Raw genomic sequence first — 24,893 nt, forward strand, 5'->3', positions numbered from 1 at the left:
ACTACTGGGCCGCCAACATCTCAATGGTATGTAAGTGGATGGGAGAAGAGGAGGGAGCGGCGTGGAAGAGATTGGAGAAGGCGTCCTGTAGGGGGACTTGCCTACAAGCCATGGTGACGGCGCCGTTGCCGTTCTCACCGAAGAAATACACCACAAGCCCGGTGGTGGTGGCTACTCTGAAAATTTGGGGGCAATGGAGACGGCATAGGGGAAAGACGGGAGCCTCGGTGTGGTCCCCGATAAGAAATAATCATAGGTTTGCTCCGGGGAGAATGGATGGGGGATTTGGAACATGGCAAAGAGCAGGAGTAACACAATTGAGAGATCTGTTTGTAGATGGGACGTTTGCAAGTCTGGGAGCGCTGACCAAAAAATATGGGTTGCCCCAAGGGAATGCATTCCGGTATATGCAACTGAGGGCTTTTACGAGGCAACAGGTGAGGGAATTCCCGCAGCTCCCGACGCAGGAGGTGCAGGACAGAGTGATCTCAAAGACATGGGTGGGGGACGGTAAGATGTCAGACATATATAGGGAGATGAGAGACGAGGGGGAGATTATGGTAGATGAGCTGAAAGGGAAATTGGAAGAAGAGCTGGGGGAGGAGATTGAGGAGGGGCTGTGGGCTGATGCCTTAAGTAGGGTAAACTCATCGTCCTCGTGTGCCAGGTCAAGCCTGATACAATTTAAGGTGTTACACAGAGCGCATATGACTGGAACACGGCTTAGCAAATTTTTTGGAGTAGAGGATAGGTGTGCGAGATGCTCGAAAAGCCCAGCGAATCACACCCACATGTTCTGGTCATGTCCGGCACTACAGGGGTTTTGGGTGGGGGTGACAAAGGTGCTTTCGAAGGTAGTGGGGGTCCAGGTCGAACCAAGCTGGGGGTTGGCTATATTTGGGGTTGCAGAAGAGCCGGGAGTGCAGGAGGCGAGAGAGGCTGATGTTTTGGCCTTTGCGTCCCTAGTAGCCCGGCGCAGGATACTGTTGATGTGGAAGGAAGCCAAGCCCCCGGGTGTGGAGACCTGGATAAATGACATGGCAGGGTTTATAAAGCTGGAACGGATTAAGTTCGTCCTTAGGGGATCGGCTCTGGGGTTCACCAGGCGGTGGCAACCGTTCGTCGAATACCTCACAGAAAGATAGAGGGAATGGAAAAGAAGAAGACAGCAGCAGCAACCCGGGGGGGGGGGGGGGGGGGGGGGGGGGGAGGAACCAGAGGGATTCTCAGGGATGGTAATATATAGGTATAATATGTATAGGTTGTTGTTATAGATAATTGTATATTGGACTGTTAAAACATATTTTTGGAGAATGTTTATCTGGGACAAGGCAGTTGCCATTTAGTTTTGTTTTTGTTTATATATTATTTATTTCTTGTTTATAAAACTGGCCATTGTTACTTATATTGTTATATTACCGTGTAAAGGATACACAATGTACTGTGATGATTGGCCAAAAATTTTCAATAAAATATTCTTTAAAAAAAAAATGAGGGCTAGAATACAAGAGCAGGGATGTACTTCTGAAGCCGTACAAGGCTCTGTTAGACCCCATTTGAATGAAGAGCTTGTCGTATGAGGAACAGATGAGGACTCTGGGTTTGTACTCGTTTGGAGTTTAGAAGGATATTGGGGGGGGGGAATCTTATTTAAACTTACAGGGATACTGCGAGGCCTGGATAGAGTAAACGTGGAGAGGGTGTTTCCAATTGTAGGAAAAACTAAAACCAGAGGACACCATCTCAGACTAAAGGGACGAGACAGAGATGAGGAGGAATTTCTTCAGCCGGAGGGTGGTGAATTTGCGGAACTCTTTGCCGCACAAGGCTCTAGAGGCCAAATCACCCAAAGTGTCTTTAAGACAGAGGTAGATAGGTTCTTGATTAATAAGGATATCAGGGGTTATGGGGAGAAAGCAGGAGAATGGGGATGAGATAAATATCAGCCATGATTGAATGGCGGAACAGACTCGATAGGCCGAGTGGCCTAATTCTGCTCCTATGTCTTCTGTCTAATAGTTGTACAATTAGGTTTTGCAGAACAGACTAGTCATGGCACTAAAAAAAATAATTGATGGGCTGTACTTTCATGTCAAGAGCAAATATGGCTTTACAGCACAATGAAAGTTTGGTAAGAGTATACATGTAATCATCTTAATATTGTTACATCTGCTATCAAGATTATAGTTAAATGCACTTAAAAGATCCATTTGAATCCCCTCATTCAAACTTGTTTGCTCATAACACCAAGGTGCCCTTGCACAAAGTTACAAATAATATCCAGAGTGATGTGATTGTGTGTGTTATCCATTCCCATTCACGGAAGTAACATTTAGTAAGGTGGACCACTGCAACCTGTCCCATCAGCTCTCCTGTTCTCCCGCTAAATGCAATTTGTTGCGCGATTTTATCTATACCTATTCAAATGCATCAAGCACAACACCACCAAAAGATTCCCTTCATTCCTGCATTATCATAGTTATCTTGGCCTACTCCTCTTCCTCATCCACAAACTGCACTCAGTGACGTCATCCATTGGCAGGCACTCATCATCTGCTTGTTATTCTGATGCCCAGCTCTCCCTCGCCACCAACTCATCACCCCTTTTGTTTGATCAAGTACAGAAAAGTCCTGCAGTTCACAGGAGGTTACTTTCCCACAAAATCTCACAAAAGGTTGATATCTCGAACGGCAAACATACTTTATAATGGGACTGAATTAGATAGGTTCCAGTCATTGCACAATTATTTGCCTTCTGTATATTTGAGCTTTGCTCTTTCAGATATGGAAACTTCTCCAACTCTACCTATCTCTTCTGAGCAATGACATCCCTCAAATTAAGACTTCAAATGTAAAAAAGCATGTTCTTGGATGCAGTTATCATAAACAAAAACTCCATTACCACAACATGTAATTAGTCTTTTTTTTAATTAAATATATTTTATTGAAAATTTTTTCCAAACAACAATTTTTCCCTCTTACAAAGCAAACAAAACAATAACAAAACAGAAATTTTTAACAATACACAGGTGACAAAACCCCATTGTCTATTGGCCTAAACTAAACTAACCCCCCCCCCCCCAGGTTGCTGCTGCTGGTCATCTGTCTTCCCTCTAACGTTCCCCTAGGTAGTCGAGAAATGGCTGCCACCGCCTGGTGAACCCTTGAGCCGATCCTCTCAGGGCAAACTTTATCTGCTCTAGTTTAATGAACCCCGCCATATCATTTACCCAGGCCTCCAGTCCGGGAGGTTTTGCCTCCTTCCACATGAGTAGGATCCTGCGCCGGGCTACTAGGGACGCAAAGGCCACGACATCGGCCTCTTTCGCCTCCTGCACTCCCGGCTCTTCCGCAACTCCAAATAGAGCTAACCCCCCCAGCCTGGTTTGACCCGGGCCTTCACCACCTGCGAAATCACTCCCGTCACTCCCTTCCAATACCCTTCCAGTGCCGGGCACGCCCAAAACATATGTGCGTGGTTTGCCGGGGCTCCCGCCACACCTCCCACATTTGTCCTCCGCTCCAAAGAACCTGCTCAATCTTGCCCCCGTTGTGCTCTATGTAGCACCTTAAATTGAATCAGGCTAAGCCTGGCGCATGAGGAAGAGGAATTTACCCTGCTTAGGGCATCAGCCCACATACCCTCCTCTATCTCCTCCCCTAATTCTTCTTCCCACTTTCCTTTTAGTTCGCCCACCGACTCCTCCCCCTCTTCCCTCATCTCTCTATAAATCTCTGACACCTTGCCCTCTCCGACCCACACCCCTGAAAGCACTCTGTCCTGTATCCCCTGTGTCGGGAGCAACGGAAATTCCCTCACCTGTTGTCTAGTAAACGCCCTCACCTGCATATATCGCAAGAAATTTCCCCGGGGCAACTTATACTTTTCCTCCAATGCTCCCAAGCTCGCAAAAGTCCCATCTATAAATAAATCTCCCACCTTCCTAATTCCCAACTGGTACCAGCTCTGAAATCCTCCATCCATTCTTCCTGGGGCGAACCTATGGTTGTTACTGATAGGGGACCCCACCAGGGCTCCCCGCACCCCTCTCTGTCGCCTCCACTGTCCCCAGATATTCAGTGTTGCCGCCACCACCGGGTTAATGGTAAACTTTTTAGGTGAGAACGGTAGCGGCGCCGTCACCAGCGCCTCTAAACTCGTCCCTTCACAAGACTTTAACATGTAATTAGTCTGAACTTTACCCAGCATATAACTGCTCTGCAGTGTCAGCATGTTACTTAGCAGCTTAGCTTTGAGCTTATTCACACTTCATAAAGAAGCTTGATGCACTTTTACCCAAACAAATCTATGGCCTGAATTTTTAGGCACATGTGCTCAGCGGGCCTGGAAGTGGCATGAAACACGTTCCCAGCGTGTCAGTCCCAGAATGAAATTTCACTACTGGTTGGCCCATTAACGGGCAGCAGCATGAAACACGTTCTGTGACAGGCTGAACAATGCTGGGGAGGGCAGGCACTGCTGACATTTTTAATGTGCTCCCCTCAGGGGGACAGCCGTTGCAGTGCTGTCTCGGGGTGTTGCTAGCCAGTGAAAATTAAATAGCGACAGAAATCCTATGCAAAGAGTGTCAGACACAAACCTCAGTCCCCAAACACGTAAAATTTTATTTCAGCCTGGACAATCCACCCCGTCCCGGATCAACATTGAAGCCAAAACGTAACGGCTGCCTGGCCGATCAGCCCGTCCACCAACGGGCCAGTTAAAAAAAATTTCAATTGAGTCCTTAATGGGCTAAGTCATCGGCTTGATTGACGGTGGGTGCACGTCTAAGCTCTCGTGCATGCGGGCTGACAGAAATATTGCACGAACGTGTGATGGCATCAGGATGCACAACTGAGCAATTCAAAATTCTGGCCTACGTTTCTGTTCCAACTAATTAAAACCTGCAAAGCATTAATCTATGAAATAGCTCACCAATTGACTGCCAACCATTGCCCCCCTCACCCCAATCAATACCGTGTTTTCAAATTCAACGATCTATCTCGGAAGTCAAAGCCTTACTTTTAGGCTCTTTTCTTCATTTGTAATCCTTTGATGATGATAAACAGGTATTTTAAAATGAGTCTTTCCAATTTTTGAAGATACTTTGGTACCAATATCATGGATGGCCGAAGGTTTAGGGCTGCGATAAGCGAGTGGGTGCATAAAACCTTTTGCACGGGCAAACAAATTCACAAAAGAGGTCTCAAACAGGAGTTTACTGTAATGGAGGAGCCAATACGGACTTCAATTCAATCTTGAGAAAACTGTTTTCTTAGGCTCCTGCCATAAACTCCTTCCCTTGTTATCAATTCTACCTGCCTTCATGGCCACTCACTTGAGCTAAACCAAAACAGTACAAAACTTTTAACCTTGTCCTGGACCTGAAGCTAAGCTTCAAAACACCATATTCTATCACAGCAAGAATGCAGATTTCCACTTTTACAACAATGCCAGTTTCCATCTTATCTCATCAACGAACCACTATCCAGGTTTACCCCCAAATTCAATTCTGCTCATGCTCGCTCTTCTGGTCTTCCAATTCTCCTGAAATTCCAACTCACCCAAATGCATCTTTCAGACCAAGATTTTAGTTGCCCTTCCTAAACATCAAACTGGCATCTATTTCCTGCACTGCAACAGTGACTGCAGCGCGTTGGAAAATTTGATTAATAGTCTTGTGTGCTGGTCTTACTTCCACAGTACACCTTGAATACTGTGGCCACAGTAAAGCACAAGGAAGATATTTTAGTGCTGGCTGCAATGCATGAAGCTGATTCCTAATGTCAAAGGCATGAATTATGAGAAAGACTGAAGACATTTGTATTACACCTTGAAGAGGGTGCCAAGTGGGCTGATCTTCTGAAGATACATCAATGGTGAGAAATACTAAAAAGGCATGGAAAAGGTCATTTTTAAGTAGAACAGGAGGACACACAAATAGCAAAAGACAAATTTGGAAAGGACAGCAGAAAATCTCTTCAGTGATCAATGCACAGGAGGAGAATATATTGTCTCAGGGGCAAAGGAAATTGCCAAGATGCCCCATGAATCACCCTAGGTCAGATAACACAATATTTTATGCTGTGATTCAACCTATCAATACTAACCTACTGAGTTTTTATCTAGCATTTTCTGCTTCAATACATACTTGCCATTTTGGTTGCCATTGTGACAGTTAACAGTCATTAGATCTTGAAGTTATTAATAATCCTGAGGCATAAATCCCATTCAAATCAGGTTTGTAGGAATGGTACACGATAAAGAAATAGAAAGTCAATCTTACCTGTCATGTCAGCCTTTAGGGCCTCTGCTTGCCTGGGAAGAGAGGAGAAAAAATATACATAAATACAAAAATAATCAATCTGACTGAATATTTTAAATTTAGAGTTGTTTCTCATTACGATAATTATTCTGCATTACGCCCATTTTGATTCACATCCAGAAAATATTTATGCAGCATACTGGGTAACCTGAGACAATAATTGGAATTGTGCAGTCTACAATCACTCAGCAGGGTGGTTCAATGGAAGATGCAACAAGTTGTAACGGTCAATTCATCTCCAAGATGGAAACAGTGGCTTAAAAAAAAGCTGAACGCTAATACAAATCAGATGTCTATTGCAGCAGTCAGCTTTGTGGGCCACAAAGCATTGGTTGCGCAGAGTTAAATCAGATAATAGTCTCCACAACTACAAAATGTGAAAAACAGTAGCGCAAAAGTTGGTGTAAAGTTATCCCCAGGAACAGGTGGTTTTTAACTGGAATACAGCAACTAATTTGGGTCTAAATTGGAGTTACAGCCACAATTAGATCAGAAATGGTCTTATTGAATGGTACAGCAGGTTCAAGGGGCCGAATAGCCTACTCCTGCTCCTATTCCTTATGATCTTATGGTGAGTCCACCTTTGGAACCTCATTTCTGGTGCTCTCTCTATCACTTAATATATTCACAATCCAATGATTTACCCAGTTCTAAATTACTTAAATAAATTGGTATCAATGGCCTCTGTGTTAGCGCCTTTTATATTCCCATGAGACTTTACCGTAAGAATGTTTTTTCTGGGTTAACTTTCCAACGCCTTTTCGAATTCATTTTTTAAAAAAAAATTTAGAGTACCCAATTCATTTTTTCCAATTAAGGGACAATTTAGTGGATTCAATCCACCTACCCTGCACATCTTTGGGTTGTGGGGGCGAAACCCAGGCAAACACGGAGAGAACGTGCAAACTCCACATGGATAGTGACCAGAGCCGGGATCGAACTTGGGACCTCTGCGGCATGAGGCAGCAGTGCAAACCACTGCACCACCTTGCTGCCCAGTCTTTTCTAATTCTAATAGATGGCCCTTTATTACAGATACCCCTGTTAGAAAAATAAATCTTTCAAAATCATGAAGGGTCTGGACCATAAGACATAGGAGCAGAATGAGGCCACTCGGCCCATCGAGTCTGCTCCGCCATTCAATCATGGCCGATATTGACTTCCGGGTTGCGGCGATGCGGAGCTAAGTCGCGCGATTCGGCAGCTCCCGCGAAAACGGACTTTTGGACCCGCTAACGGAGCCCCAACGGCACTTTTAAAAAAAAAAAAAACCTGTGGGGAAGGAAGAAGAAAGGTCCCCTACAAACCTGCATGGATCGGACCCGCAGCGAAACGGCGAAAAAAGCGGCCCTGGAGCAGCAGGAGAAGAAAAAAGCAAAATGGCGGCGCCCACGGACAGAGAGGAGATGAAAGAGTTCATCAAGTGCTGCTTTGAGGAGCTGTGTAAGGAGATGGTGGCGCCTATACTGGCAATGATTGAAAGACTTGGAGCAACCCAGAAAGCCCAAGAGGTGAGGATCCAGGAAAAAGTGAGTGAGAACGATGACGAGCTCGTGGGCCTGGCGGAAAGAGTGGAGCAGCACGGGGCGCTGCACAAGACGTGGGCGGGAAGGCTCGAAGACCTGGAGAACAGATCAAGGAGAAACAACTTGAGGATCCTAGGTCTCCCAGAAGGAGTGGGGGGGGCCGATGCCGCGGCATATGCGGGCACAATGATTGGGACGCTGATGGGTGCAGAGGCCCCCCCGGGATTGCTGGAGCTGGATGGGGCGCACCAAGTGCTAGCGAGGAAGCCCAAGGCAAAAGAGCCGCCAAGGGCGATGGTGGTGAGATTTCACCGGTTTACGGACAGAGAGAGGGTCCTGAAATGGGCCAAGAAGGAACGGAGCAGCAAGTGGGACAATGTGGAGATCAGAATATACCCGGACTGGAGCGCAGAGGTCGCTAAGCGGAGAGCGGGTTTCAACCGGGCCAAAGCAGTGCTGCATCGGAAAGGGGTGAAATTTGGAATGCTGCAGCCAGCGCGACTGTGGGTTACACATAATGGCCAACACCACTACTTCGAAACGCCCGAAGAGGCGTGGACCATTATACTAGCTGAAAAATTGGACTCTAATTGAGGGCGTGTGGGGGAGGTGGGTGTTTGAGGTTTGAAGTAGGATGGTTGTTGTACATAGGGGGTCAACCACGCGCAGGAAATGTTATATGGGCTAGGAGAGAGGGACAAGGCCACGGCAGGATCTGCGCCATGGGGGGCGGGGCAGGCTTTGGAAAGCACGGGGTTGTCTTTCCCGCGCGCGACAAGAAAGGCGGGAAGGGAACAAAGGAATGTACATTGATTGGGAGATTCCCACACTGGGGGGGGGGGGTCAAAAGAATGGCGGGGGAAGCCGGGGTCAGCACGTGTCAGCTGACTTACGGGAGGGATATGGGGGGGGGGGGGGGGGAGCAAAAAAGCTAGACGGGGATCTAGCGGGGGGGGGGGGGGGGGAAGAGAGGAGAGGAGGGAGGGGGGGGGGGAAAAAGGGTTGCTGCTGCACTGGCCGAAAGAGAACGGGACACAGAAGAGGTGGCTGAGATGGGGGTCCCCCGGCTGGGGGACTGGCCCAGAAAAGGAGATGGCTAGTCGGCGGGGGGGGGGGGGGGTGAGAGTCCCTCCAATCCGGCTGATAACGTGGAACGTGAGGGGCCTGAATGGGCCGGTGAAGCGGGCTCAAGTGTTCGCACACTTGAAGGGACTGAAGGCAGACGTGGCAATTCTCCAAGAGACACACCTGAAGGTGGCAGACCAGGTCAGGTTAAGAAAGGGATGGGTAGGACAGGTATTTCACTCGGGATTGGACGCAAAAAATAGAGGGGTGGCAATTCTGGTGGGAAAGCATGTGTCATTTGAGGCCAAGACTATCGTAGCGGATAATGGAGGGAGATATGTGATGGTGAGTGGTAGGTTGCAAGGGACGTGGGTGGTGTTGGTAAATGTATACGCCCCGAACTGGGATGATGCGGGATTTATGAAGCGCATGTTGGGGCGCATTCCGGACCTGGAGGTAGGAGGACTGATAATGTTAGGGGACTTCAATACGGTGCTGGACCCAGCACTGGACCGCTCCAGATCAAGGACGGGAAGGAGGCCGGCAGCGGCCAAGGTACTTAGGGGGTTTATGGATCAGATGGGGGGAGTGGACCCATGGAGGTTTGCGAGACCGCAGGCCAGGGAGTTTTCTTTTTTCTCCCACGTGCATAAGGCTTACTCCCGGATAGATTTTTGCTCTGGGCAGGGCGCTCATCCCGAGAGTGGAGGGGACGGAGTATTCGGCCATAGCCGTTTCGGACCATGCCCTGCACTGTGTGGAACTGGAGCTGGGAGAGGAGAGGGACCAACGCCCGCTGTGGCGGCTGGATGTGGGAATGCTGGCGGACGAGGTGGTGTGTGGGAAAGTGAGGGGGTGTATCGAAAGGTACTTGGGAGGCCAACGACAACAGGGAGGTGCGAGTGGGGGTGGTATGGGAGGCGTTGAAGCCGGTGATCAGGGGAGAGCTAATCTCCATCAGGGCTCATAGGGAGAAGACAGAGGGCATGGAAAGGGAGAGGTTAGTGGGGGAGATCTTGAGAGTGGACAGGAGATACGCACTGGCCCCGGAGGAAAGATTACTTGGGGAAAGGCGACGGCTCCAGACGGAGTTTGACCTGCTGACCACGGGCAAGGCGGAGGCACAGTGGAGGAAGGCACAAGGGGCGACTTACGAGTACGGGGAAAAGGCTAGTCGGATGCTGGCGCACCAGCTCCGTAAGAGGGCGGCAACGAGGGAAATAGGGGGAAATCAAAGATGGAAGGGGAGTCACGGTTCGAAGTGCAACGAAAATAAATAAGGTTTCAAGGACTTCTATGAAGAGCTGTACAGATCCCAGCCCCCAGGGGGTGGAGGGGGGGGGGGGGGGGGGGGGGATGAGGCGATTCCAGGACCAGCTGGGGTTCCCGAGGGTGGAGGAGCAGGAGGCGGTTGGTTTGGGGGCACCAATTGGGTTGGAGGAGTTGAGTACGGGTTTGGGGAACACGCAGGCGGGGAAGGCCCCGGGGCCGGACGGGTTCCCGGTGGAGTTCTATAGAAAATATGTGGACCTGCTGGCCCCGCTACTAGTGAGGACCTTTAACGAGGCAAGAGAGGAGGGAACCCTGCCCCAGACAATGTCGGAGGCGACAATCTCCTTGATTCTAAAGCAAGACAAGGATCCACTGCAATGTGGATCGTACAGGCCGATTTTGCTCCTCAATGTGGATGCTAAGCTATTGGCGAAGGTACTGGCCACTAGGATTGAGGACTGTGTCCCGGGGGTGATTCACGAGGACCAAACGGGATTCGTAAAGGGCAGGCAGTTAAATACCAATGTGTGGCGGCTCTTAAACGCGATAATGATGACATCGGAGGAGGGAGAGGCGGAGATAGTGGCAGCTATGGACGCGGAAAAAGCCTTTGACCGAGTAGAGTGGGAGTACCTCTGGGAGGTATTGCGCAGGTTTGGGTTCGGGGGATGGTTTATTAGATGGGTTAAGCTCCTTTACAGCGCCCCGGTGGCGAGCGTAGTGACGAACCGGCGGCGGTCGGAGCACTTTCGGCTGTACAGAGGGACGAGACAGGGGTGCCCCCTGTCCCCCCTGTTGTTTGCATTGGCGATCGAACCCTTGGCCATAACACTTAGGGAGTCTCAGAAATGGAGGGGGATAGTCCGCGGGGGAGAGGAGCATCGGGTATCGCTATATGCGGATGACCTGCTGCTATACGTGGCAGGCCCAATGGAGGGGATGGTGGAGGTCATGCAGACTCTAAGGGAGTTTGGGGAGTTTTCGGGCTACAAGCTTAATGTAGAGAAGAGTGAGCTTTGTGCATTACAGGCAGGGGACCAAGGAAGAGGGATAGGGGACCTACCGCTGAGGAGGGCGGAGAGGAGTTTTCGGTATCTGGGGATCCAGATAGCCAGAAGTTGGGGGGCCCTACATAAACTGAATTTGACGAGGGTGGTGGAGCAAATGGAGGAGGATTTTAAAAGATGGGACATGCTCCCGCTCTCGCTGGCGGGTAGGGTGCAGTCGGTTAAAATGGTGGTCCTTCCGAGGTTTTTGTTTGTGTTTCAGTGCCTCCCCATCGTGATCACCAAGGGCTTTTTCAAGAGAGTAGGTAGGAGTATTATGGGGTATTTGTGGGCAAATAAGACCCCGAGGGTTAGGAGGTGGTTCTTGGAACGCAACAGGGACCGAGGAGGGTTGACTTTGCCAAACCTAGGGAGTTACTACTGGGCAGCAAACGTGGCGATGATCCGCAAGTGGGTCATGGAGGGAGAGGGGGCGGCAAGGAAGAGGATGGAGATGGCGTCCTGCAAAGGAACGAGCCTGGGGGCGTTGGTAACGGCACCGCTGCCGCTCTCGCCGACAAAATACACCACAAGCCCGGTGATGGCGGCAACACTAAGGATCTGGGGCCAGTGGAGAAGGCACAGGGGTGCAATGGGAGCATCGGTGTGGTCCCCGATCAGGGGTAACCACCGGTTTGTCCCGGGGAAGATGGACGGGGGGGGTTCCAAGGCTGGCATCGGGCGGGGATAAGAAGAATGGGGGACCTGTTCATTGACGGGACATTTGCGGGCACTGGAGGAGAAATTTGAGTTACCCCGAGAAATGCATTTAGATATATGCAGGGGAGGGCTTTTATGAGGCGACAGGTGAGAGAATTTCCGTTGCTCCCGGCACAAGAAGTTCAAGATAGGGTGATCTCGGGGGTATGGGTCGGGGAGGGCAAGGTGTCGGAAATATACCGAGAGATGAAAGAAGAGGGGGAAGCGCTAGCAGAAGACTTGAAAAGTAAATGGGAGGAGGAGCTGGGGGAGGAGATCGAGGAAGGGCTATGGGCTGATGCCCTGGGTAGGGTTAATACCTCCTCCTCGTGTGCCAGGCTCAGTCTGATACAATTTAAGGTGGTTCACAGAGCGCATTTGACGAGGGCGAGGCTGAGTAGGTTCTTTGGGGTAGAGGATAGATGTGAAAGATGTTCAGGGAGCCCGGCGAACCATGTCCATATGTTTTGGTCATGCCCGACATTGGAGGGGTTCTGGAGAGGGGTGGCGGGAGTAATATCCCAGGTGGTGAAAGTCCGGGTCAAGCCAAGCTGGGGACTAGCAATATTTGGAGTAGTGGATGAGCCGGGACTGCAGGAGGCGAAAGAGGCCGGAATTCTGGCCTTTGCGTCCCTAGTAGCCCGGCGAAGGGTCTTGCTATTGTGGAAGGAGGCGAAGCCCCCTAGCCTGGAGAGGTGGATTAACGACATGGCGGGGTTCATAAAATTGGAGAGAATTAAGTTTGCTTTGAGAGAGTCTGCACAGGGGTTTTACAGGCGGTGGCAACCGTTCCTAGAATATCTCGGAGCGTTAGAAGAAGGTCGGTCAGCAGCAGCAGCAACCCGGGGGGGGGGGCCAAGAGCCAGCGTATAAAGCTATGTAAATATACCATCTTGCCATGTATATATCTTGTTATGGGAGATTTTGCTTTATTTTGTTACAGGGGGGGGGGGGGGGTTACTGTTTGTAAGGGGAAAAATTGTGTTGTTAAAAAACCTTAATAAAAAAATATTTTTAAAAAAATCATGGCTGATATTTTCTCATCCCCATTCTCCTGTCTTCGCCCCATAACACCTGATTCCCTTATCAATCAAGAACCTATCTATCTGTCTTAAAGACACTCAGTAATTTGGCCTCCACAGCTTTCTGCGGCAACGAGTTCCACAGATTCTCCACCCTCTGGCTGAAGAAATTCCTCCTCATCTCGGTTTTAAAGGATCGTCCCTTTAGTTTGAGATTGCGTCCTCTGGTTAGAGTTTCTCCTGCAAGTTGAAACATCCTCTCCACGTCCATTCAATCCAGGCCTCGCAGTATCCCTGCAAGTTTCAATAAGATCCCCCCCTCATCCTTCTAAAATCCAACTCGTACAGACCCAGAGTCCTCAAGAGTTCCTCATACGACAAGTTCTTCATTCCAGGGATCATTCTGGTGAACCTCCTCTGGACCCTTTCCAAAGCCAGCACATCCTTCCTTAGATACGGGGCCCAAAACTGCTCACAATACTCCAAATGGGGTCTGACCAGAGCCTTATACAGCCTCAGAAGAACATCCCTGGTCTTGTATTCTAGCCCTCTTGACATGAATGCTAACATTACATTCGCTTTCTTAACTGCCGACTGAACCTGCACGTTAACCTTAAGAGAATCGTGAACAAGGACTCCCAAGTCCCTTTGTGCTTCTGCTTTCCGAAGCATTTCCCCATTTAGAAAATAGTCTATGCCTAGATTTCGCCTTCCAAAGTGCATAACCTCACTTTTCCACATTGTATTTCATTTACCACTTCATTGCCCACTCCCCTAGCTTGTCCAAATCCTTCTGCAGCCCCCTTGCTTCCTCAATACTACCTGTCCCTCTACAGATCTTTGTATCATCTGCAAACTTAGCAACAGTGCCTTCAGTTCTTTCTTCCAGATCATTAATATATATTGTGAAAAGTTGTGGTCTCAGCACAAACCCCCGAGGCACACCACTAGTCACCGGCTGCCATCCTGAAAAAGACCCCTTTATCCCCACTCTCTGCCTTCTGCCAATCAGCCAATCCTCTAGCCATGCCAGGATCTTACTCGTAACACCCATGAGCTTTTAACTTATTTAACAGTCTCCTATGCGGCACCTTGTCAAAGGCCTTCTGGAAATTTAAATAAATCACGTCCACTGGTTCTCCTTTGTCTAACTTCCTTGTTACCTCCTCAAAGAACTCGAACAGATTTGTCAGACACGACCTCCCTTTGACAAAGCCATACTGACTCAGTCCTATTTTACCATGCACTTCCAAGTACTCCACGATCTCATCTTTAATAATGGACTCTAAAATCTTACGAATGACCAAAGTCAGGCTAACTGGCCTATAATTTCCCATCTTCTGCCTCCCTCCCTTCTTAAACAGTGGTGTTACATTAGCCACTTTCCAGTCCTCTGGGACCCTTCCTGCCTCCAGTGATTCCTGAAAGATCATCACCAATGCCACCACAATTTCCTCAGCTAGCTCTTTTAGGATTCTGGGGTGCAGTCCATCCGGTCCAGGTGATTTATCCACCATCGGACCTTTCAGTTTCCCCAGAACCTTCTCCTTAGTAATGGTCACTGCACTCACCTCTGCCCCCTGGTTCTCCTAGAGCTCTGGCATCCCACTGGTGTCTTCCACCGAGAAGACTGATGCAAAGTAACTATTCAGTTCGTCTGCCATTTCTTTGTTTCCTATTATTACTTCTCCAGCCACATTTTCCAGTGGTCCAATGTCAATTTTTGCCCCTCTCTTACCTTTTATATAGTGAAAACAACTCGTCCTTTACATTACTGGCTAGCTTGCACTCTTACTTCATCTTCTCCCCCTTCTTGCTTTTTTAGTTGTCCTCTGCTCGCTTTTAAAGGCTTCCCACTAATCCTCACCACTTTGTATGCTTTTTCTTTAGCCTTTATGCTGTCCTTGACATCCTTTGTCAGCCATGGGTGTCTTGTCCTCCCCTTAGCAGGTTTCCTCCTCCTTGGGATGAATTTCTGTTGTGCCTCCCTAATAACCCCCCAAAACGCCTGCCATTGCTGTTCCACTGTCTTCCCTGCTAGGCTCCCTTTCCAATCAACTCTGGCCAGCTCCTCCCTCATGTCTTTGTAGTTACCCTTATTTAATTGTAATACCGTTACATTTGATTCCAGCTTCTCCCTCTCAAACTGCTGGGTAAATTCTATCATATTGTGGTCACTGCTCTCCAAGGGTTCCTTCACCTTAAGTTCCCTAATCAAGTCTGCCTCATTACACATCACCAAATCCAGAATTGCCTGTTCCCTAGTAGGCCCTGTCACAAGCTGCTCCAAAAATACATCTCTTGGACATTCCACAAATACCTTGTTCCGTATACCAGGGATTGTCAAACTCGGGGGCGCGACCCACGGGTGGGTCGCGCAGGCAGGTGTCCGTAGCAGTCTGTCGCGGCGCTCCCAATCGCGCAAATCTGTGCGCAGCAGCCAGCTGTTAATAACGCCGGCTGCAAGCGGCCTCCAAAATGGCCGCGAATATGTAAAAGAAATGCGGCCGCACTGCGGATGCGTGCCAGATCATCGGCGCGCATGCGGAAACTATGTGCATGCGCACCGATGATCGGGCATGCATGCACAGTGCGGCCGGTTTTTTTTTTTTTTATAAACGGTCGCCGCTATTTGTTTTACAAGTTCGGGAGGGGGGGTTTATTAGTTTATTTTATTCATTTTATTTTTATTTTGTTTTACAATTCGGGGGGCTTTTATTTGATAACATTTTACAGGGAAAAAAATGCAGAACTTTGGACAGATGGAGACTCCATGCTTTCCGACACCGGGAGGCTTCACCTTCATCCAACAGGTTCCATTGGAGGAGCATGTACGAGGGCCAAAGGGACCCAAAACCATTTCCTCCATTTTTGTCAGCAGCAAACAAGGCAAGAGAAAATGGTGGGTAGCGCAGCTCGGCCGGCGTGGGTCGCGCAGCTCGGCCGGCGTGGGTCGCGAAGCTCGGCCGGTTGTTAAAAATGGATGCCCCCAAAGAATGTCCTGCAGCAACTCAGAGACATCCTTGACCTTTGTACAGGGAGGCAACATACCATCCTGGACAAAGTAGAATCTGTTTCCATTGGTGGAAGGATCAAAAACCAGAGGCACAATTTTAAAGTAATTGGCAAACGCAAAGCAGCATGAAGAAAATCTTTTTCACACCGAGTTAATAGGATCTGAATGTACTGCCCGACAGTGGTGGAGGCAGGTTCAATTGTGGCATTCAAGAGCAAATTGGATTGTCCGAAAAGGGAAGGAAGTGCAGGACTAAGGACAAAAGGTGGTGCTCAAGTGGGACTAGCTGAATTTCTCCTTCAGAGTCAACAGAAACACGCTGGGCTGAATAGCCACCTGTGCTATAAATATTTTCCCATGCTTAAAATTACAAAGTCAATGCACAAGCCCTTAATCCATCTCATTGCTTGCTCCAAAAAACAATTCAAACTGAATCCAATTCATGGTCTCCAGAGACATACAAGATCCAAGCTGACAAGAAAAGACAACTCATCTTGGGCTTGATCTGACACTTGATCTTAGCCAAAAGGCCAAGATGCTACTGATGAGGATGAACAATGATAAGAATGGGTCATCTCACTCACTACAATCCTGTGATATTTTCCACGTGTCCAAATAATTTGTCACAATCATACTTAACCTATTACTGAAGAAGCCATTTGCAAACTTCCTCAGATCTGCATGCCAAATTTTGTTAGCACAGTTCAAATGATCACACCCGTTGCTTCTTAATCAGGATGTGATAGCTCCCATTCAAGGACTCATTGTATTATCTTGAATGGCACTTTGTCATACTTTTAAAAATGATCCTAAATGCAAGAAACTAAATGGCAATATGCCAGTCTTTCCTTATATCATTAGAAAGTACCTGGCAATAACAATTTTCTTCCATGTTCACTCTAGCCTGGTGTTGAAAAGACTCCAGAGGACTAAAAGCAAGTAAGGACTTTGCAGCAACACTGCAAGAGCACGCACATTGTTAATCAGCAAGTGCAAGAATAACCCCAAAGGCCAAGTGCCAACAGGGAAGCGCATTCAAATTCTATACTTTGTTGCATTGTTATCTCGAACTCTAAAGTCACTAAAACATTAGCTCCATTGACATGGCTTTCATTAGTACAAAAAGCTAATATTTTCACCTTTCGTCTTTATTCTGAAATGCTTTACCATTAAATCACTGGATTGTGGTTGCACATTTACAATAGAAACAGGATTTAGGGTTAGAATCAAATAAAAGAATGGGAGGGTGAAGAGAAGAAATGGTCTTGAAATTGATTCCATAAATATAAGCATGTCACTTGAGAAGTACGAGAAGCAAAGGTACAGAACGAGCTCTGGGTGGGCCTTTAATGGCGACTGGGAAGAATGGTTCAGTAGTACAGCACAGACCAAAGCTTAAGACAGTTCTGAAAAACATGGCTGAAACACGATGGACCAAAGGGCCTCTTTCCATGTTGTAAAACTCTATGGCTGCCAAATTGAATCGCCAACAGATGATGAAGGAAACAACAGGATAGAGTAACTTACTTGATCCCATCCTCACAAATCCACATATCACAGATCATACAAGTAGTACTGATTACCCATGCACAGTCCTTTTTCTCTAGTGAGGGCTTCTTCGAAGATCATAGAATTTACAATGCAGAAGGGGGCCATTCAGCCCATCAAGTCTGCACCAGCCCCTGGAAAGAGCACCCCACTAATGCACATGCCTCCACACGATCCCAGTAACCCTGTAATTCACTAACCCCACCCAAAGGTTTTGGACACCGAGGGCAATTTATCATGACCAATGCACCTAACCTGCACAACTTTGGACTATGGGAGGAAACCAGAGCTCCCGGAAGAAACCAATGCAGAGACGGGGAGAACGTGCAGACTCCACAGAGACAGTGACCCAAGCCGGGAATCGAACTTGGGACCCTGGAGCCGTGGAGCAACTGTGCTAACCACTATACTACCCACTATCATACAGTAGTATTATTGATGTGCTAAGTGGGACAGATGAAGGACCAATAGGGCAGCCCAAAACCAGACTTCCATGAAGCCATCAGCCAGAACAGATTTGGAAGGACAAAATCTGTAATCTTATGCCTCAGCACATCCATTGCTCTTTTATTCCCATGAAATGAAGAAATCAATCTAGGTTCAATGGGGAGTATAACAAAGAACGTCAGGAATAGCATCAAGCATACCTCAAGATCAGGTACCAACAGCAAACTGTGTTTATATAGCACCTTCAATGTAATAGAACTTCATAAGACGCTGTACAAGACCATTATAAAGCAAGATGTGACACCAGGCCATATAAAGAGATATTAGAGCAGTACCAAAAAACTGGTTAAAGAGGTTGGTTTTAAGGAGTGCCAGGGGCTGGTTTAGCACAGTGGGCTAAATAGCTGGCTTGCAATGCAGAACAATGCCAGCAGCGCAGGTTCAATTCCCGTACCGGCCTCCCCGAACAGGCGCCGGAATGTGGCGACGAGGGGCTTTTCACAGTAACTTCATTGAAGCCTACTTGTGACAATAAGCGATTATTATTATTATGGGTAAAATCAAAGTAGAGGTTGCTTAACCAAGAGCCAATATAGGTTAGCCAGCAAAGTGGTGACAGGTGAAAGAGACTTGGCACGAATTAGGCAACAATGTTTTGGATGATCCCAAGCTTACAGAAGTTAGAAAGTGGGAGGGAGAACAGGAGCGCACTAGAATCATTATGATTGGCCATACCAGGGCAGCATGGTGGCGCAGTGGTTAGCACTGGGACTACAGCGCTGAGGACCCGGGTTAGAATCCTGGCCCTGGGTCACTGTTCGTGTGGAGTTTGCACATTCTCCCAGTGTCTGCGTCGGTTTCACCCCCACAACCCAAAGTTGTGCTGGTTAGGTGGATTGGCCACACTAAATTGCCCCTTAGTTGGAAATAAAAATAATTGGATACTTGAAATTTATTTTAAAAATGAAAAAAAGTTTGGCCATACCAAAGGCATGAATGAGGGTTTCAGCAGATGAACGGAGACAAGGTGGAGTTGGGCAATGTTACATGGGTAGAAATAAGTAGTCTTATGACATGAATGTGTGTGGTCAGATTGTCATCTCAGGATCAAATATGACACCATGGTTGTGTTGTCTGGTTCAAACTCAGACAGTTGCCAGGTAGAGTGGTTGAGTCAATATCTAGGGAGCAGAGTTTGCAGAAGAAACTGAAGAAAATGGCTTGAATTTCCCAATATTTACTTGGAAGGAATCTCTGCTCATGCAGTACTGGATATTGGGCAAGGAGTGTAATAATTTATAGCGAAGTGGATTTAAAAGTGATGATGAAGTAGAACTGGATGCCACAGTGTGCATGTGAAACCAGACGGTGTGTTTTCAGATGATGTTATCAAAGGGCAGCATGTGGATGAGAAATAGTAAAGTGTAGGGGACAGCTTTTTGGAGGACACCACTGCAAAAGCAAGAAGAGAAACCATTACAAGTGATCCTCTGATTATGTCTGGATAAAAATGAATAGAAGGTTAATACAGTCCCACTTAACAGGACGGAAGTGAAGAGTGTTAGAAAATCAACAATCATTAAGGGATTGATATTTGTGTTTTTAAACATTAGAAATAAGGTATAGTTTTAAGTGGGCTTATTTAACGTGTGCCTGGAAGGGTAAAACCTATAGTTAAGAATCATTCTGGACAACGGTGTTTGTATGTGTGGGGGTTGATTTCAATTCCAAGTGTGATTCTATTGTGCTGAGACAGAGGGCTACACTGAGAAGGGTAAATAAACCGGCAGTGGTTGCTGAGCAACCAGAGCCTTGGAAGGTAAGAAGCTTTTAAGTTTTAATTTATTTAATCTGACTGCAGTTGGAGATATGCAGTGAGAGAGAAGGCAGCTCTCATAGCTCTGCTGGAAGCATTTGGTTTAGAAGGCTAGAGGGGGAACATTTCTTAGCTTTGCTGGATGAAAAGTCATACCTTGGGGCAATGGTTAAGAAAACAAGTGCAGAGATCTGAAGAGCAGCTAGTTCAGGAAACTAGAGAAGTGAAGAGCTACAAGAAATGTGGAATTAAGTAAACAGAGACCAAAGTATTGTTCAGAAGATTTCAAGGAAGAGTAAACAGTGTTGAGTTAGAGACAATTTTAATAACCAGATTTAAAGTGGAACAACTGCCTTCAACAGTAAAACAAAGTTTATTTTAATAGAGTTTCGGAATCAAGAGTTAAAGCAATTGTGTGCAGTTTGCACAACAGGAAAGTACCTATTCAGTTCCTCTGCCATTTCTTGGTTTCCTATTACTACTTCTCCAGCCTCATTTTCCAGTGGCCAATGGCCATTCTTGCATCTTGCTTACCTTTTATATAATCGAAAAAAACTCTTCCAATCTTCTTTTATATTACTAGCTAACTTACACATATTCCATCTTCTCCCCCCCTTGTTGCTTTTTTTAAATTATCCTCTGCTCGCTTTTAAAGGCTTCCCAGTCCTCTGGCTTCCCGCTAATTCTCGCCACATTGTATGCTTTTTCCTTTGCTTTTATGCTGTCCTTGACTTCCCTTATCAGCCATGGTTGCTTGGTCCTCCGCTTGGCATGTGTCCTCCTCCTTGGGATAAATTTCTGTTGTGCTCCCCGAATAACATCCCAAAACTCCTGCCATTGATGTTCAACTGTCCTCCCTGCCAGGCTCCCCTTCCAGTCAACTAAGTCCAGCTCCTCCCTCATATCTTGTAGTTCCCTTTATTCAACTGTAAAAACATTACACCCTATTCCAGCTGCTCCCCCTCAAACTGCAGGGCGAATTCTATCATCTTGTGGTCACTGCCCCCCAAGGGTTCCTTCACCTTAAGTTCCCTAATCAAGTCTGCCTCATTACACATCGCCAAATACAGAATTGTTTGTTCTCTAGTGGGCTCTACCACAAGCTGGTCCAAAAAAAACATCTCGTAGACATGAAACGTTAGTACCGTGGCGGGGTCTGAAGCCTAACCAGAAGGATTCAAACATGGACCGACAGAAAAGATGGACATGGATTTATCAGAATTGGTGACGGTACAATATGGGCTATCTTCAAGCTTGTCAGAAGCAGTGAGCAATAGACAGAGCTACGTGATCCATAACCAAGAGATCAGAGTAAAGCTCTCTAGAGTCAACATATCCAACCACAAATGGTGGACGACAACCAGCCAACTAATTGGACAGGCGGCTCCACAAGTACCCTCTTCTCAATTTGGCCATGTCCAGCAGGACTTATGATGCTGCATGCTTACAAGAGTCTTCAGCCAAAGGTGTCCCATGAATGATCCTATTTTGCTGGATCCTCATTGGTCATTCCCAACTCTCTTAGATTCCACCCCATCTCTTTTCCCTTTGTGTTTCCAACATCGGTCTCAGTTTCTGTCTTCTTTCCAAGGAAGTTTATTTTCAGTTCACCTTCCCTCCCAACCTAAAGATAACAATCTCAAGTTTCCCTGATGCAAACTCATTAGAATTCTTAGCCGAGAGTCCCCGCTTGCTCTCAGCCCAGATCCTTTTATTTCCTTTATGAACAAGGTTATTGGTTCAGTTAATTAATTCTATAAATTAAGGGCAGCTTTGTTTTACGACTAACTTGCTGAACTTTTAAATACTGCAAATGAAAAATGCTTTTCTTCAAAACATGTAAAATGAATTAAGTGTATGTCATTGCACATTTTTTTGAATCTCAAGATAAAACCGCAAAATTGACCCATTTTTAACCTGGTGGACAAATGCCATTGCAGTCAAATAGTTTATAATTAGTGCTACCTTTAAAGCAATACATACTGCAGAAAGTATGTTCACTTTTGAAGGCAAGTACAACATGTGAATGTGATTATTACTGTATTTTTGGAGATGGAATTGTGTATTCACAGAAATTTTTATCCATGACAGTTGCCTCTGACTGTTAAAGCACACAACGTGGAAAATTTGCACCAGTGTGCCAATAGACAAAACAGAAGTCTTTTCATAATCCACTGTAGTCGTGATGCAAATGAGTTTAAAAACAAAAGAAAATTTTAATTTATAATCACATGAATTTACTATCCATTTTAAACATCCCATTTTGATGTCCAACTTTAATGAATTTAGTTTTTTTTTTTAAAATGAGCCAGTCAATTTCCTCACTGCACTTTCACATCCAGGGAAGATGCCAGATGGCCTGCGGCTGAGAGTGGCTCCAACCTAAATGCAAGTGGCATTGCTATGGCAGTATGTAATAATTGTGTTTATGGTGCATTTCAATTTTAATATTAAATATGCAACACTTCACGAATAACCCATTACACGCAAGTGGGAAAAAAAATTCAAAAGCAACTAAACATGCGCTACATCAAATTATAGCATGGAAAATAATTTCATTACTATCTCAAGAAACTGAAATAAGTAGGCTTACAGAAGTGACTGAAAACTATGGAAGGAATTCCAGCTCCCTGCATAGATATCCTATAATTCAGATTTTTATGGAGGGGAGCAACTCAATATAGCCTGTAAAAGTGATTAACCTTTACTCCAAATCAAAATGCACTTTACTATGTCATTCTCCAAGAAACTATCTGAAGAGGTAGATTGCAAAGCATTTCAGTCGTGTTTCCAAGAGGAAACAGCTATAATGCAACATGTTAACTTGATGAATAAAACGTACAATTTTGTCTTTCAAGAAGCATTTAGACAGTTGTATGGGAAAGCTGGGATTAGAGGGATATGGGCATGCATGACTTTGTGCGCAGACTGGTGTTGCTGTTTGGTAACTTCAGGCTGTCCTACCCACCAGACATCATGGCAGCACCATTCCCACATCCAAGACATAGTGCAATGTCACTTTTGTTACGCCAACAAACATCAAACAATGGTCAAAATGAATAATTGGCATTGGTCTTAGAGTAACGATGAAGAATAAAGACTTGCATTTAAATAATGACTTTCATGGCCACTGGACATCGCAAAGTGCTTTATTGGCAGTAAAGTACTTTTGAAGTGAGTTGCTGTTCTAATATTACAAGTACATGAGAAAAAGGAACAGGTCGAGCTTGCCCCGCGATTCAATGATGCCTGATCTCAGGCCTAACTCCCCTTTCCAACCTGCCCTCCATATCCCTCGATTCCCTGAAACCCCTAAAATCTATCTCCACCTTAAATATATTGAATGATAGTATATCCACAACACTGGGACAATGTGGGAGAGACTCCAAAAGATTCAAAACCCTTCGAGAAGAAATTTCTCACAGTAGCCCTAAATGATCAGCCTCTTAACCCGATTCTGTGCCCCCTTGTTCTAGATCAGGCAGTCAAAGTCAGGGGGGCGACCCGTGGGTGTGTCGCGGGCGGGTGTCGGGAAGTCGCGGAGCCGTCCGTCGCGGCGCACCCGATTGCACAAATCCGCGCGCAACAGCCGGCTTTTGATAACGCCGGCTGCAAGCGGCCTTCAAAATGGCAACGAACATATTAAACAAAATGCGGCCGCACTGCGCATGCGTGCCTGCTCATCGGTACGCATGCGCACTGATGAGTGGGCACGCATGCACAGTGCAGCCACATTCCTGAAAAGGGAAACTCAAGAGAGAAACTAAGAAATTGGGAGGATCAGTTTCCTGGGAAATCAAAACATCAGGGGAGACTGAAATGGCTGAAAAGACACAGAGCCATCAGAGTTCAGATGTACAAGCAGGCTAAAGATGATCGAAGCTAGATCCAGGAGCTGAGAATAGGCAAATATACAGTTGCTGCAGCTGTTTCTGTTACTTGAAGATAACAACATTGGTGGATCTACGCCATCCAGCCTGTGACCTGGAAACTCTGATTGGTTGTACGCTGCTGTTGGCTTGGGATCAGACTAAATCATAGAGGAAGAGATTGAATTTCTTTGTGAAGAAGAATTCTCCTGGTTGCGATATCAACCAGTTTGGTTTCCTGTACACTGAAAGCTAGTGGGGACACAACAGTCAGACCCCTGCCAGTTCCACACACTTCAACGTCCTCTGAAAATATAAACCAATCATCCATGTATATGCATCTAGTCCCTTTAAAATGTTATGCTACAGATGTCTCCCTTTTTCACAGCAACTGCTCAACATGATTACTACTGCAAAGTTCCTGTCTTACAATAAAGCTGATGCTGCTTATAAATTCTTGTCATTGTCACTGTTGTCTTCTGCATTTCTTGGGTGCCATATCTCAATACATCATACCACTCAACACAACCTAAATGAAATACTTCATTGCAAACCTAAAAAAGTTCAAATGAGGCATTGAATATAGCAGCTAACTCGACCTGTAATAACAATTTTTTTTCCTGTTGCTTTAGGTGTATTATTTGCTAATGTAGGAAACATGGGAACCCTAGGCCATTTATCTCCTCAAGCCTGTTCTGCCACTGAGATCATGCCGGTCTTTATCCATAGTGGCTATAGTAAAAAGTCTATAAGTCTCAGATTTAAAAGCAACAATTAATCTGGCATCAATTACCACCTGCAACATAATGTTTTAAACCTCTACTGCTCGGTTTGTCGCGTTTCCTAATTTCACATCTGAAGGATCGATCTCTAATTTTTAGACTCTTAGTCCTTGACTTTCCAATCAACAGAAATAGTTCTACCTACCCTATATTTTCCCTAGAATATCTTGGAAAGTTTGATCAAAATCACCCCATAGCAGTCTAAATTCCATGGAATGCAACACTAGATTTTGCAATCGCTCCTCATAATTTTAAAGCTTGGAATCCTGGTAGGGTTCTGGTAAATCTATGCTTCACTCTGTTCAAGGCCAATATGTGATGCCCAGAACCTTTTCACTTGCTTTGGGTAGATCAACCAGGGTTTCGTGCAGCTGCTGAACAACATCTAAACCCCAATAATCATGTCCTCTAGGTAGAAAGGCCAGCTCTCCTTGTTGTTCATTGTCTGTACGCGTTTAT

At 46.4% G+C, this 24,893-nt stretch overlaps 1 protein-coding gene across 5 annotated transcripts in view; it reads right to left on the reverse strand.

The window, feature by feature from the left end:
* Positions 1 to 24,893, reverse strand: part of smg7 (SMG7 nonsense mediated mRNA decay factor) — a 197,609-nt gene that overhangs the window by 135,591 nt on the left and 37,125 nt on the right. For all 5 annotated transcript variants that reach the window (XM_072511232.1, XM_072511231.1, XM_072511229.1 and 2 more), the window contains exon 2: positions 6,288 to 6,319. In XM_072511232.1, coding sequence (XP_072367333.1) covers positions 6,288 to 6,319 — 32 coding nt within the window. The remainder of the gene's footprint in view (positions 1 to 6,287; positions 6,320 to 24,893) is intronic.

Source organism: Scyliorhinus torazame, chromosome 7 (genome assembly GCF_047496885.1).
Source record: "Scyliorhinus torazame isolate Kashiwa2021f chromosome 7, sScyTor2.1, whole genome shotgun sequence".
NCBI classification, from domain to species: Eukaryota; Metazoa; Chordata; class Chondrichthyes; order Carcharhiniformes; family Scyliorhinidae; genus Scyliorhinus; species Scyliorhinus torazame.